Source organism: Ornithorhynchus anatinus, chromosome 11 (assembly GCF_004115215.2).
Source record: "Ornithorhynchus anatinus isolate Pmale09 chromosome 11, mOrnAna1.pri.v4, whole genome shotgun sequence".
Lineage (NCBI taxonomy): Eukaryota > Metazoa > Chordata > Mammalia > Monotremata > Ornithorhynchidae > Ornithorhynchus > Ornithorhynchus anatinus.
The window spans coordinates 62,516,909-62,533,234 of NC_041738.1; the positions used below are offsets into that span (position 1 = coordinate 62,516,909).

A 16,326-nucleotide genomic window follows, 5' to 3' on the forward strand; every position below is an offset into this window, starting at 1 on the left:
AAGTCAGTTAACTTCTCTGAGCCTCAGTTTCCTCATCTGCTGTTTTCCCTCCCTCTTAGAGCTGTGAGTCCCATGAGGGATGAAGACGGTGTCCCATCTGACTATCCTGTTTCTAGCTCAGCGGTGAGTATAGTGCTTGGTAAATAAAAAAAACTTAATATGAACCATCATTATTATTCAAGCACCAACTCCTAAGGTAATAAGGAAAACATACATGCCCACCAGTGTAAGTCTTGAAGGGATGTCACTTGTTCAGCCAGAGGAAAGAGCACTGGCAGAACTGTAGAGTTAACAATAATAATAATAAGGATATTTGTTAAGTGCTTACTATGTGCAAAGCACTGTTCTAAGCGCTGGGTGGGGGGGAATACAAGGTGATCAGGTTGTCCCACATGGGGCTCACAGTCTTAATCACCATTTTACAGATGAGGTAACTGAGGCACAGAGAAGTTAAGTGACTTCCCCAAAGTTATACAGCTGACAAACGGCAGATCCTGGATTAGAACCCATGACCTCTGACTCTCAAGCCCAGGCTCTTTCCACTGAGCCACTCTCCTTCAGCCACTCTGCTGATCAAGGCCAGTGCTGGGCCTTGATGCCTGGCCCCCTGACTCGGAGTCCACCCTGCCTCTTCTTTCTCCCGCTCTCCTAGGCAGCCCACGATGATCTGCTGTGGTCTTCAAACCGTACAGCTCAAAAACTAACTGGGAGGGGAAGAGAAGTGAGAACCAGGGGCACGGCTGTGTCCTCTCTTACCCCTCCAGAGGGAAAATGCCCGGGACTCCACAATGACCACAATTTGAAAACCACCATGTTAGTAAAATATTTGCTATAAAACATCTGGAGAACAAGAGCCATGGGCAAGTTGTCCTTAGAATTGCAATCCTACTTCAGCACCTCCGGGACAAAAGCCCTGAGCGAGCCTGGGTCGTAAAATGCCTAGGACAGGCACAAGGGGATGCCCTTGTTGGTTCTGTATCTCAGATAACAGGGCAATTCTCCCACTCCAGGGTCACTGCAAGGAGAAAGATTGGGCCTGGATTTTGTGCTGCCTTTTCCTTTCCTCTGGGAAAAAGAATAATGGAGTGGAGTAGCTTTAGGATAGGATTCCTTCCTTTTCATCCTCCCTCACTCCAGCAGACAGATGCCAGAAGGCAGGAAGTTCATTTGCTTTTAGACAGCACATCTTATTTGCATAAAGATTAGGTCCAAGCCCTGAATTTGAAAATGTAGGGAAAAGGGCCAGAGCTCCGGCATCAGCCAGCAAGGGCAGCAGATGCAGTGAATTCTAGGGTTGTGGAACCATTTTACTATTGGCAGAAGCCATGGGCAGGTGTCGAGGATGCCAAACCACTGGCTCTGGTCAGCAAGTGGAAAAGGTCAACGATGGTTTCGCTCCCCGGTCGCCGGGTGAGACACCGACTTACTTGATAAGGTTCTGGAAAGCATAGCCATCTGTCCACTGCTCGGTGAACGAGGCCCCGTGCCGGACTGTCGTGAAGTGACCCAACCTCAGGCGATCCTGCATACTCTTGTCCCTGCAGGCCATCTTCTCTTGTTTTGACTAGAGAAACGGGATCACAGTGGGTAAGAAACAATAGTTGGTTTCAGCTCCCCCCCAGCCCCACGAGCAGCATCAACTCAGGGGGGTTGTGGGGTGTTCATGATGCTGTCCCACCCAAAATTTAAAAGCCAGGTCCCCCGGCTCCAAGAGGATCTCGGCCCCAGCCCTAATACAAACCGGGACCCGGTCAGCTGTTCGGGGAGGGCGACTAGCTGCTGAGCAGCAGAGAACTCATTCGGTGTCCCTTAAAATTAAGTTCTTCCTTCACAAATCACCCTAACAAGCAATTAGGTTTATAGGTAAAAGAAATTCATTTGACCTTCTCTCCTCCTTGGCTGAGGCTGAAATACACATATTGGGATTTCAAATGAGAAAGAGAGAGACTCTATTAATCTAGTTCATCTGGGAGTTGAGTCTCTAAAATCACTGGCTCAAATCCTCGCCTCAAAGCAGTAGCACACATCCACAGGTAAACTTTGCAGACAGTCGGTGGGGCCCCTTTCAAATGCAAAGTCCAACTTGATATATTCCACGCCTGCCCCAAATCTTCACAGTTGCGATGGAACACACCCGTAAGCAAATATGCAAACTGGGAATTTGTGCCGGTAGTAAAATCTATCTAAAAACTACATGGGACCCAATCAAAGCGTACATACACATCCCTGATGATTCAATTCATTTAAAAGCACAGGATTATCTGAGTCATTCCTGCAGCTTTCCAAGATGAGTAAAATTAGTTCTAATGGCTTCCTGGGCCATATCTCCCCGTCTAGACTGTAAGTGCTCAATAAATACGACTGAATGAATGACTGACTGAGCCCAGTACGAGACACTCTGTTCTACATGTGGCAAAAGTTTCCAAGCCCATGGTGTAGAGAGGTGTCCTTCAGCTCAAAGATGAAGCGGCTGAAGGCAAGACTGTGCCTGTGAGGGAAGTGTCTCTAGAAAAGAGACTCCCTTGCTCAACTTGTCCATGACAATACAGTAATTCTCTAAACACAAGATTCTCTTCTAAGAACTGCCAAATGCCAAGGGATTAAAGGAAAACCGAATCTGCCCTGGTGCCCGAGCAGAAGGAAAGTTCAATGGAGGAAGAAATGCACTGTCAAAATAAATATTTGAACTTCACATGCTACTCTCTGATGACATTTGACAAGCCTGAGACACTTATGCCCAGTGTGTAGGGGTGATGAAAAAGACCAACGTACACCCCAGATGCCACACGGCCCCAAACACCGTCCTCTCGGGAGCTTCAGTCGACGTGGTGCCGAGCGGAGTTCTGGACTCGGCATTGTGAATGTGAGACAACTGGAGTCGGGGCTTCAAGAACAGAACGGACAACTGGCCTTTGTTCCTCACCACAGAGAGCAGTTTTTCTACAAAAGGGGAAGTATTCTGACGCAGCCTTCAAATCACAAGTTATTGTGTTTCACCATTTCAATTAGACAGTCCAAGTGGAAGATGAGGCTTACCGGTGAGAGACCATTCAAAATTACCCTTGGCAGGACACCAATGAACGAACATGATCTCATAATGGGTCCAAGGCGTTGTTGCATGAGGGGCTACACAAGACCCCAGATAGGAGAGGGGGCTTTCAACCACTCTGGCAGAGTGCTGGGAGGCCTGAGTGGGGGTTGAGGAGGACGTTGTCATCCCCGGAAGGGCCTTGGAAATCCCAGAAATCCCTATTAATCGATGGTATTTATTAAGCGCTTAAACTGTGTGCAGAGTGCTGCACTAAGCACTTGGGAGAGTATAATAGAACAGAGTTGATAGATGCGTTGCCTGCCTATAAGGAGCTTAGAGTCCTAGAGGGGGAGGCAGGCATTAAAATAAATTATGGCTATGGACATGAGTGCTGTGGGGTTGGGGTGAATAAAGGGTATAAATCCAAGGGCAATACAATGGTTGACTTTACTGCGCACGTTTGCTCTCAAGCTTGACCTCTTTCTTTAAGCACTTGATAGTCACCCACCTTCAGCCCCACAGCACTTGCGTAGAAATCTATAATTTATTTTCATGTCCGTCTCCCCATCTACACTGCAAGTTCCCTCACCCACTTTGATGATCACCCCAGGCCCACGGTAGTAATAAGAACTGTGGTTTTTATTAAGCACTTACTAAGGGCCAAGAACTGTGCTAAGCGCTGGGTAGATCCAAAATCATCAGGTCTCATATTGGGGCTTACAGTCTAAGAAGGTGGGAGAAGAGGAATTTCTAGGATTGCACTCTTTCCACTGGGCTACACTGCTTCTCATTTACGTAAGTATTCTTATACTTTACTTACCCTCTCTATAGTCTATTTTAATGTCTGACTTCCCCCTGTAGACTGTGAGCTCCTTGGCGGGAGAGATAACGTCTACCAACTCTGTTGTACTATACTCTCCGAGGCACTTACAAGTGCTCTGCACACAGTAAGCACCCAATGAATACGACTGATTGATTGACTGACTTGAGTCCATCCCGGGACTCCACTGAAGACATGAGGGGGGTTTGGAAATGTACTCAGATTTCCACCGGCCCCTCTCCTTTAACCCACCTAAGGGGTGGGTACCTACAGAATCCTTCTCACGAGAAAAGCAGGAGAATAGTGCCACAGGCTTTGGAGACTAGACACAGTTATGGAGTTCAGTCTGAATAACGGCCACCTCCCACCCCTCCAGCTGCCCCACGCACTGATCTACACCGAGGAAGCATTATACATGAACAACCGGGGGTTAAAAGTGGGGCCCTGGGAATTCCGTTACCTAATCAGCACAATCATCCAGTGATACCACGGAAGGAAAGCCTGCAGAAAAACCAACCCAGAAAGCAGGCCAGCTGGGAGGTTGGGAGGAAAAAACAACCGGGGGAGCTGCATGGGGTGAACCGTCAGGTCCAACAAAAGGCTTTCAGGGCAGTGATGTTGTCCAACTTTCTCGACCCAGAACCTCCTATCCCCAGATGCTACAACCAACACCTTGACTGAGCCACCGGCTTCATTTCTGGCTTAAACTCGACATCAAATGACAAGACAGGATCACAGAGAGGTTCTGGAAAGGAGTCGGTCTCCTAGCACTGACTACACTCCCCTTGGCAAAGCTCTGCCGGGTCTAACACATGTAGAGACTAGACGGCAACAGGACATCTGAGCAGCCCCTATACAGTGAGCTGGAATTGGGGCCCCGAAAACAAGGCGGGCAGAGGAAATATTTTAAGGATACAATAAAGCAAGGCCTCAGATCCCGCTGCATCCCAGCTGAAGGCTAGGAGCTGACTGCTAGATAGACCAGCCCAGGCCCCTGCCGTCAGAGGAGCAGAAGCTTCCTAAGGACAAAAGACACGTAGTCCAAAGTGAAAGCCCCACCAGGCACTGCAACAAACATGAGATAACAGAGCAGCGTGGCCGGAGAGGCAGAGGATCAGGGTTCTAATCCCAGTTCTGCCACCTGCCTGCTGTGGGAACTTGGGCTAATCACTTCACTTCTCTGTGCTTCAGTTTCCTCCAGTTTAAAATGGGGACTAAATCCCTGTTCCCCCTCCCCCTTATATATGCAGGGACTGTATCTGACTAGATTACCTTGAACCTACCCAAGCTCTTAATACAGTGCTTGGTCCATAGTAAGTGCTTAACCAATGCCAGAGTTAACAACACTATTAGTCTTTGGAAGGAGAGAGTTTGGTCAGAATGTGGGCCTTGCACTCGCCTTTTCGACCTTACCCTCCATTAGATTATAAACCTCTCATAGGCAGGGAATGTGCCTCTGCTTCTGTTCTATTTTCCCAAGGGCTTGGGGGGTGGCGGGGGAGTGTGTGTGTGTGTGTGTGTGTGTGTTATGGTATATGTTAAGTGCTTATTATGTGTCAAGCATAGTTCTAAGCACTAGGGTAGATACAAGTTTATTAAGGTTAGACACAGTCCTTGTCCCTCACGGGGCTCAGAGTCTAATCTGGACGCAGCAAGTGCTTGATAAATACCGTCTCCACTAGTACACACGCACCTACAGGTGAATTTTACCATCCCCGTCTGCGTCTCTGAGCATGAGGGACAACTGGAAAGGGGATAAGCCTCATCCAATCAGTGATGTGCTCAGGGCAGAGGGAAACTGGAAAAAGGAGATGTAGATAACACCAGCATCAGTAAGTCCTCCTCTGCCCTTTGCATGGCAGTGTAGGTGGAGGCAGAGAGGAGAGGGAGGCAGTGCAGCCTTGTGGACTGGGAATCAGGACACTTGGATTCTAAGGCTGGCTCCGCTACCTGCCTGCTGTGTGACCTTGGACAAGTCAATTAATTTCTCTGAGCATCTCTTTCCTCTCCCATAAAGTGGGGATAAGAAACCAGTTCTTCCTCACTCTCACTATAAATCCAGGGTTGGACAGATACTGGGTTTGATTTGTTTTACACTGAAACTAATGCAAGTTTAGCATAGTGCCGGGCACCTAGTAAGCCCTTAATAAACACCATAATTATTATTTTTGTTATTATTGGAGGGTGGAAGAAGCAGGGCTAATTACTCACCTCTCTCCTAGGATATTACAGGCTAAAACGACAACAGTGACCAGTCTTACAAACACTTGACAATTAGTTGTGTGTAGACAAATATTTACAGTACAGTAACTCTCCAGGCCTTCTTTCCTGGGATATTAGGATGACACATGAGATACAACATGAGAATGACTTTCTGATCAAGACAAAAAGATAAATCCAAGAAGGAATGGTAGTGTGCACGGCATTTAGCTTGCAAATACTCCTGGGCAGATAATTACAAGATGGTAGCCCAAAGCAGTCTACTACACAGCTAAGTGGGATAAAAGGAAATTCAAGTTGCAGGATATATATGGGAAGATAGCATTTAGCACTGTGAACCTGATTAGTAGCCACAGTGGACTGACTGGGATTTTTCCCTAAACTTACTAGTGTAACTAGCTCTGGGCCGTGAGATCCAGGCAAATTTTCAGACAGAAGGCCTGCTTAGTGTATGGCCAATCTAGGCCTGATGGCACTAATCAGTGGTATTTATTGAGTCCCCTCCTGGAGAGTTTCCAGTACTCTACCAGTCTCAGCTAAGGAAGGGAGAGTCAAGCAGAGGCCTACCTATTCCACCTGTAGCTTGGGCAGTGGCTAGTGAATGGAAGGCAATCTGCTACAAGTCAAAACTCACCCACACTGGGCAGCAGAGGCATGGGAGAGAGTCGAGGGCAGAGACTCGTGTTTACTGCGTGGAAGGTGGTAATGGTAAACTACTTCCATATTTTTACCAAGAAAACTCTAGGGATACACTACCAGAATGACTGCAGATGGAGAGTGGGGCATTCTGGGCGAGATGCCCCCAAGGTGTCGTTATGGGTCGGAAATGACTCCACGGCATAAGCAAGACAATTTGAGTGCTGACTCTGCAAAGAGGACTGTACTAAGCACATGGTGTTCACACCTCTTTCACCCTCTCCTGAGCAACCTAAGTGCTCCTCGCTCACCAGCTCCTTTCCCTCCTGACCCCGTGGGCTCCTCATTTCTCACAGAAATCCCACTTAACTGTGATTTTACCAACAGTTCTCTCCCAGTTCGAATCTTAATAATAATAATTATGGTTTTTGTAAAGCGCTATGTGCAGAGCACTGTTCTAAGCGCTGGGATAGACACAGGGTAATCAGATTGTCCCACGTGGGGCTCACATTTTTTTAATACCCATTTTGACAGATGAGGTAACTGAGGCACAGCAAAGTTAAGTGACTAATCTTACTTCTCTGGCTACACCTCGGTCTCTTTTGCTGGCTCTTCTTGCATCTCTCCCCTCCCTTAAGCTCCTATCTGGGTCCCTAACTCAACCCACTTTACACTGACATCCGGTCTTGTGGCTTCAGTGATCACCTCTAGCAGGACGACTCCCAGATCTATCTTACTAGCCCTGACTTCTCACCTCATCCAGTCCCCGCTCCAGTCTATTCTTCACTCCGCTGCCCGGCTCATCTTCCTGCAGAAACGATCTGGGGACGTCACTCCCCTTCTTAAACACCTCCAGTGGTTGCCTATCAACCTCCGCTCAAAACAAAAACTCCTCACTCTAGGCTTCAAGGCTCTACATCACCATGCCCCCTCCTACCTCTCCTCCCTTCTCTCTTTCTACCGCCCACCCCGCACGCTCCGCTCCTCTGCCGCCCACCTCCTCACCGTCCCTCGGTCTCGCCCATCCCGCCGTCAACCCCCAGGCCACGTCCTGCCGCGGTCCCGGAACGCCCTCCCTCCTCACCTCCGCCAAACTAATTCTCTTCCCCTCTTCAAAACCCTACTTAAAACTCACCTCCTCCAAGAGGCCTTCCCAGACTGAGCTCCCCTTCTCCCTCTACTCCCTCTACCACCCCCCTTCACCTCTCCTCAGCTTAACCCTCTTTTCTCCCCATTTCCCTCCGCTCCTCCCCCTCTCCCTTCCCATCCCCTCAGCACTGTACTCGTCTGCTCAACTGTATATATTTTCATTACCCTATTTATTTTGTTAATGAATTGTACATCGCCTCGATTCTATTTAGTCGCCATTGTTTTTACGAGATGTTCTTCCCCTCGACTCTATTTATCGCCATTGTTCTTGTCCGTCCGTCTCCCCCGATTAGACAGTAAGCCCGTCAAACGGCAGGGACTGTCTCTATCTGTTGCCGACTTGTTCATTCCAAGCGCTTAGTACAGTGCTCTGCACATAGTAAGCGCTCAATAAATACTATTGAATGAATTGAATGAATGAATGAACCTCATCTGCAATCTTGCAGTGCTTTTTGCTTCCAGGACGTCTCCACAGGGACATCTGGCTGGAATCTCTGTGAACTCCTCACCTTCCCTTCCCAAATACCTACATTTCCCATCACTGGAGTAGTCTGTCCAAAACAATGGTTGTCCATCCACCTCCACGTCACCTCCCAACTTTCCCATTACAGGAGAAGTATTTATTAAGCTCTTACTGTGTGCACATCACTGAACTGAGTGCTGGGAAAGAATACACAGGTGGCAAATTAGACCCGATCCCTATTCCTCTGGGGGCTCACAATCTAAAAACAGAAAGGGGAAGAGGGGCCTAGCAACAGATACATATAAGGGGAGATTAAAAAAAAAAACACAATGACATAAAGATGAAAAACATATAGGGCATACAGAGGCAGCAGGAGGTAAGTGAGTATCAAGTGCTTAAGTGCACAAGCAACGCAGAGGGGAGGCCAGGTAGGGGAAATGAGGACCTCATCAAGGGAGGCCGCTTAGATGTGGGATCTGTATTCCCTAGCCCCTTGATATTCACCTCACCTTCAGCCCCACAGCACATCTGTCAATATCCTTACATTCTGTCATTTCCCCTATCTGTAATCTGCTTTAATGTCTGCCTCCCTCTCTAAGCTGGAAACGCCTTGTGGGCAGAGATTCCACTGTATTGTGCCCTTCCAAGTCTTCAGTACAGTGCTCTGCACACAGTGGGTGATCAATAAATCCCAGTAATTGATTGATTGTCCTTGTGGAAGATGGGTATGGGTGACTGGGTCTCACCAGAACTGGTGGACTGGAGCTGGACCCCATTAAGTCTCAGCAACTGGCTGTGGACACTCAGAAAGGCATCTCAAGGGTGCAGGGCTCCTGCCCATACGAGAAGCAGCGTGGCTCAGTGGGAAGAGCCCGGGCTTGGGAGTCAGAGGCCATGGGTTCGAATCCTGACTCTGCCACTTGTCAGCTGTGTGACTGTGGGCAAGTCACTCAACTTCTCTGTGCCCCAGTTACCTCATCTGTAAAATGGGGATTAAGACTGTGAGCCTCACGTGGGACAACCTGATTCCCCTATATCTCCCCCAGTGCTTAGAACAGTGCTCTGCACATAGTAAACGCTTAACAAATACCAACATTATTCTGGACTGAGGGGAGGTCCAGGAGTGGAGACATGGGATGTGAAAGACTAGGGGTGAGAGTCCTTAAGGAGTCCATAGGAGGTAATCAGGAGGAAGGCCACCCAGAGCCACCAAGACCCCTGATGGGCAGAGATGCAAAGTGTGACTCTGAAGTGGGCGTGGGGTTATAAAGGTGGGAAGCTAAGCCAGACAAACTCTGTAGCCTAGCTTCCTCTTCCTCCTACTGTTCTGGCTGCGGCCGGTGGTCCGGTGGTCCATCCCCAAGTGGTCAGCCTGCTTCTTTTATTTAACCACAAGGCCCACTGGCTGGCAAATAATCCACACCAAAACCGAGTCCAAGTGCTGGGGGTTGCCGCCGCAGGCAGGGGATTCCTTAAAACAACTGAAATCATTTTCGCTCTCCCTCCCTTTCTCTGAAGTCTGTCACCTTGGCAATACCCTTAACTCTCAAATTTAGTCTGTTGACAAATCCGGTCAAGTTTTCCTCCACAATATATCTGGGATCAGCCCCCTTTCTCTCCACCCAAAGGGTCACTCCCCTAATCCACACTTCTGTCAAATCTCCGCTAGACTTAACTGCATCAGCCTCCTCCCGATGCTGGCCCTGCTCCATCTCCTCTGTCCAGTCCAGTGGCTGGTCAGATCTTTTTTTCCTACAATGCCATTCTGCACATCTCTCTCCCTCCAACCATTTCCTATTCGTCTCAGTCAGTGGTATTTATTGAGTGCTTGCCGTAAGCAGAGTACCGTACTAAGCGCTCAAGAGAGCGCAATACAATAGAGTTGGAAGACATGTTCCCTTCCCGCAATCAGCTTACAATCTAGATGGGAAGATGGACATTAAAATGATTTACGGATATGTACGTAAGTGTTGTGGGGCTGAGGGTAGGGTGAATATCAAGAGTTTAAAGGGTACAAATCCAAGTGCAAGGATGACACAGAAGAGACAGGGAGTAGGGAAACCAGGGCTTAATCACAAAAAATCTTCTCAGAAGAGATGTGATTTTTAAGAAGGCTTTGAAGGGGTGGAGAACGGTGGTCTGTCAGATATGATGGGGGAGGGAATTCCAGGCCAGAGGAAGGATGTGGACTAGAGATCTGAGGTAAGAGAGACAAGATCAAGGTACAGTGAATAGGCTGGTGTTCGAGGAACAAAGAGTGTGGATTGGGTGCCTAGTAGGAAATCAGCAACGTAAGGCAGGAGGCGGAGAACTAATTGCCGGCCTTAAAGCCAACTGTAAGGAGTTTGACGCTGATAAGGATGGGTGACCACTGAAGGCTCTTGGGAAGTGGGGAGACGCGGACTGAATGTTTTTGTTGTTTTTTTTAAAAAACGATCCGGGCAGCAAGCTGACGTAGAGTCTGCAGTGGGGAGAGTGGGGAGGCAGGGAGGTCAGCAGACAGAGGCAGTAGTTGAGGCAGGACATAATAAGCGCTTGGATCAACACATTAGCAGTTTGGATGAGAGAAAAGGGCGGAGTCTAGGAAAACATTTTAGATGTTCCAAGTTCCCCTAAACTTTTAAATGTGCTTTCCCGTTCTGACCAATTTCAGATTCTAAATTCCAACTTGGGTAACGAGCAAGACGTCCCGCCACGCATACCACCCACCGTTTCCCAAAAGTCAGTCCCAAAGCACTTGCCTAGAGAGTTGAACGGTGTCGGTGTCTATTACACACCCCATATAGTCCGAGTATATTCACGCCACCTCCTGAATGTACCTCTGCAATGATTCCCAGCAGAGGCTGAGGAGCTGGTGACTGACGATATAGGAATCCCACGGTCAACTGATAATGGTGGGGGGAGTGGGGGGAGAGAAGAACAACTTTTGGAAGGCAGGAATGGAGTTCCCAAACTTTTGTTTATGAGAGATTGAAAAAAGGCCCAAAATACAAAGTAGCAACTCAGTAAACACCAATAGTCAACCAGACGAGAGAGTAAACACCTGGGCTACGAAAAGCTGAGAAAGGGTTGGAAGGGAAAAAGAGGGGTTTTCTGCTTGTTGGGTCTAAAAGAATCACCCTGCCCTAATCCCTTCCAAGCAGCTGTTTGAAATCTTCCCACTCCAGCATCCAGGACTAAACTCCCTAAGGACTTGCTCTCCCCTCAGCTCCCACCCTTCCACCGGAGAGCCAGGCTCAGAAAAAAGGCCCGGCTTTCACCAAACTGAATCTGACCTGGACTTTGTGTTCTCACCCAGTCCGAGACTGCTCGCCCACACCCTCGAGATCGCCCACACCCTCGAGAGACCTCAAGCTTGCCGCCCAGGAGTGCAGCCTCTATAGATTCTCCCCAAAGAATGACTCCAGTCTGCCAAATCACCTGGAGTCTTTTCAGAACCCACAACTTCCTTGGAGACTCCCCACTAGGCTTTGTGCCTGGGGAAGAGCCCCAGTCCCCGACATGGGGAGCTGTGCCCTGGAGCCGTGGCGATCCGGGCCGGGGACCCCAGGAACCGCTCACCTTCTCTATAAGGAGTTTCTTGCTCATGGTCACACATCTGTTCAACCGCTCCTTGTACTTCTCTAGCATCTTTTGCTGCTCGTCGATCTGCCGTCTCAAATCACAGTTTGCCTAGAGAGTACAAAGGAAAGCCAGTTAATACCGGGCACGGGCCTCTTTCAAAATCAACGGTTGCCGAGGAAGGAGAGTGCCGAGGGAGGCCTGACTAAATTCTAGTGACTCAAGCAAATCATCCTCATTGCCACCACGAAAGTATTTCTTGAGCATTTCCCGTTTATAGAGTGCTGCTGCGTTAGGCACCTGGGCCACGGCAGTAAGACACCAGACACCAGTCTCTGTCTTTGAGGAACTTAGTTATAGGTGTAAGGGGTACCCTCATTGGCCATCCTCCAAAAATCACCTCTGCATTTCTCAAAGCGTTGGATCTCTTTCCCCTTGTCTTGCCCGGCCCCTATACCCCTGGCCTGACCTTCCTCATTCATTCAATAGTATTTATTGAGCGCTTACTGTGTGCAGAGCACTGTACTAAGCGCTTGGAATGTACAAATCGGTAACAGATAGAGACAGTCCCTGCCATTTGACGGGCTTACAGTCTAATCGGGGGAGACGGACAGACAAGAACAATAGCAATAAATAGAATCTAGGGGATGAACATCTCAGTCAGAGGAGCTCCTGCTGACCCAGACTAAGCCCCCCTTTTCCTCAGCTCTCCCTCCCCTCCCCATCGCCCCCTCTGCTCTACCTCCCCACTCCACAACACTTGTGTATATATGTATACATCTGTAATTCTATTTATTAATATTAATGCCTGTTTACTTGTTCTGATGTGCATATACATATTCAAGCGCTTAGTAGTGCTCTGCACATAGTAAGCGCTCAATAAATACTATTGAATGAATACATCTATAATTCTATTTATTTTGATGCTATTGATGCCTATTTACTTGTTTTGATGTCTGTCTCCCCCACCCCCTAGACTGTGAGCCCGTTGTGGGCAGGGATTGTCTCTCTCTGTTGCCGAATTGTACTTTCCAAACACTCTGTACAGTGCTCTGCACACGGTACGAGCTCAATAAATACGACTGAATGAATGAATGAATGAATGACCGGTCCCAGCCCATCACTTCTGCTCACGCCTCGACTCAGCCTCCCCCCACCTACGTCCTTCCCAAACCTACGAGCCTAGCCTGGCTCTTGGATTACTGACCCCGCTCTCAAAGACAGCACCCCAACACTGGCAGCCATGAATCACTGCTCTTATCTGAACATACTAATGTTCCCCATTCCCCAAATTCTCTCCCGCTCCCAAATGTCTCCACCCATCCTGGAACCTTCCAGGCTTGGGACCCTTCCATCTGTCCCAGCTCTCCTAACAAATCTCAGTCCCTCCTCTTTAGATGACGGGGCCTGCACTATAGATAGCAGCACTTTAACTCCCTCCATGGGCCTCCTGGGATTGCCCCCACCCTGTTTCTAATTCCCGGTAACCTTGCGATTTTGGCGCTGAGACAAGTTTGTCAGACAACAGCTTTCCCCAAGCCTCTCTTCCTTTGCCTAATTCTCTGGCCCCAGCCTTCATCTTCCATTCCCTGAGGACCCCACACAAGGAGCTCTCCCTCCCATTCATAATCTAACCCATTCCCTCTCACATCTTAACAACTCTTGCTCTCAACCTACCCACCTTGCTTATTTCAACCTTCTCACCCTGGCACCTTCCCCTCCACCGCTGAACCCCTCCAAGTCTTTCCCTGACTGAGAAGCCACTTCTTTGGCCCGAGTTCACCCACTCTCTCCGCTTCCGTGCCTGCGTACACACCAGCTGCCTCCGTGTCCTCTGTACCACCTCTCTTTGTGAGCCTTGCAATCTGGACTTTGACCTCTGCACTGTGAAACCACACTCATCATGGTTTACAAGTACCTCCCCCTTCCTCTCAACTACTGCTTAATCTATTCTAGCTTAATCCTCCTCTACATCTCAGCTGCCTTTAGACATTCCTAGAAACTCGCCCAGGCCTTGGGGTTACTGGTTCTCTTCTTACCTCTCTGCTCCTTTTCCATTTCCTTTGCTAACTCTGCTTTCCCCAACTCTTTAATTGTGGGACCCTGGGCTCCCTTTCCCTCTCTCTCTGGGAGCTCATTTACTCCAGGAGCTAAGATTCTTACTGTGTGCCCTTCTTCTAATTTAAACCTCCCTCCCACTCAATCTCACCAGAATGACAATGATGATAGTATTTGCTACGCATTTACTATGTGCCAAGCACTGTTCTAAGCGCTGGGGTAGATACAAGGTAATCAGGTTGTCCTACTTGGGTCTTACAGTCTTAATTCCCATTTTACAGATGAGGTAACAGGCACAGAGAAGTTAAGTAACTTGTCCTATGTCACACAGCTGATAGGTAGTGGAGCCGGGATTAGAACCCATGACCTCTGTCTCCCAAGCCCGGACTCTTTTCGCTAAGTGACGCTGCTTCTCAGAATGTAGTTCCTGCCATCTTCAAAGCCCTCCTGAATGCCCAACTTCTCCAGGAAGCCTTCCCCAATTAAATTCCACACTGACAGTCTTGTCAATCCCCAAACCAGTCTTGACGCTAACGAGCTCAAAGATTAGCAGTAACTTACGTAACCTGCCAAATTCCTACTATCAACAGTCCACTTTCCCCTGCTCGCCCTACTTGTAAGTAATTTGGGTCTGCCCGTCTCCGACATTAGGCTGTAAGTTCCTTGAGAGTGACACAGCCCAGGAAATTACATGATTCCCAATCAAGAGATGGTATTTATCGTATCTTCCCAAGTGCTCAGTACAGTCCTCTGCCCACAGCTGCTGCTCAACAGACACTACTGACTGACTGACGGATGACTCCCAGAGAAGCAGCGTGGCTCAGTGGAAAGAGCCCGGGCTTGGGAGTCAGACGTCATGGGTTCGAATCCGGGCTCTACCACTTGTCAGCTGTGTGACTGTGGGCAAATCACTTAACTTCTCTGTGCCTCAGTTGCCTCATCTGTAAAATGGGGGTTAAGACTGTGAGTCTCACGAGGGACAATCTGATTACCCTGTATCTTCCCCAGCACTTAGAACAGTGCTCTGCACATAGTAAGCCCTTAACAAATACCAACATTATTATCATTGTTATTATCTCCCAACCTGCCCAGGCCCCTGCATCTTCTCAAAGGCATTTATTTATTTTTAAATGGTATTTGTTAAGTGCTTACTATATGCCTGGCACTGTTCTAAGCACTGGGGCAGATACAAACTAATCAGGTTGGACACAGTCCTTGTCCCACATGGGGCTCACAGTCTACTCCCCATTTTACAGATGAGGTTACTGAGACCCAGAGAAGTTAAGTGACTTGCCCAAGGTCACACAGCAGACAAGTGGTGGAGCTGGGATTAGAACACAGGTCCTTCTGACTGCCAAGCCCATGCTATATCCAGTAGGCCACACTGCTTACCAATTGCAAAGCACTGCATTAAGCGCTTGGGAAAGTACAATCACCAGGGTTGGCAGGCACTCTGCTCGCTTCCAAGGAGCTTCCAGTCTACAGGGGCATCTGTATTTAAATGACCGGCTGACATCCTAAACTCCACAAGTCGAAAGCTTAACGCTTTTTCCTTCTTAAAACTTTCTCCTCTTCCAAATTTTCTCATCCCCGCCAATGACAGTGCTCTCCTCCCCATCCCAGGAATTCACAATCTCGCCGCCATCTTTGTCATCTCTTGTCATTTGCCTCCTAAATTCAGTTTGTTACTACTCACTGCCTCCATCTCTTCCAGGAGTTCAGATCCCTACCCCTTCTACCACTCCCTATTCAAGCTGCCTTGGGTCCCAACGGGATTTCAGTAATAACCTTTTGACTACCCTTCCCTCTTCAGTCTGCCCCACGCAGAGCTGGGGCATTGCCACAAAACGCCACTCAGAACACATCACTCCTCTCCTCAAAAACTCCCCGTGTCTCCCCACTTCTTTCCATATCAAACAACTAGGAAAGGTTCTCCTTCAGCTCACCCAACCCCAACCCCTGCTTACCTATCCATTCTCTTTCCCTCCCCATCACCAAAGCCCTCCCCCAATGTCACTTCCTCCAGAAGACATTCCCTGACCAAATCCACATCTTCTGTATCTTGACACCCCCGCCTGCTTAATGCTCTTCGGTAGATTAAACATTCATTTCATTACTTGCTTTGTGTTTTTTTTCAACTCCTTGAATTTATGGTCTCTATCTTCCAACACTTTTACATTTGTTCATCTTTGCCATTCACTGTCTTCCCCCATTGGCTTGTAAGGTCAAGAGCCGAGGACTCGATCTTTGACTTCTGTTATACATTTTCAAGAGCTGTGCACCTAGCAGTCACTCAATAAATGCCCTCGACGATGACAGTGGGGAGCTGAGTCCAAAGAAGCCGCCTAAATCCCTTTCCAAGAAGAGACGGGTGAGAGTAAACTCTGG

General features: G+C 48.5%; 1 protein-coding gene across 2 annotated transcripts in view; it reads right to left on the reverse strand.

Moving 5' to 3' along the window:
- TLK2 (tousled like kinase 2) overlaps window positions 1-16,326 on the reverse strand; it is an 82,439-nt gene that overhangs the window by 26,234 nt on the left and 39,879 nt on the right. For both annotated transcript variants that reach the window (XM_029075229.1, XM_029075230.2), the window contains exons 10-11: window positions 11,881-11,991; window positions 1,428-1,564 (exon numbers count right to left, since the gene is read on the reverse strand). In XM_029075229.1, the coding sequence (XP_028931062.1) occupies window positions 1,428-1,564; window positions 11,881-11,991 (248 nt within the window). The remainder of the gene's footprint in view (window positions 1-1,427; window positions 1,565-11,880; window positions 11,992-16,326) is intronic.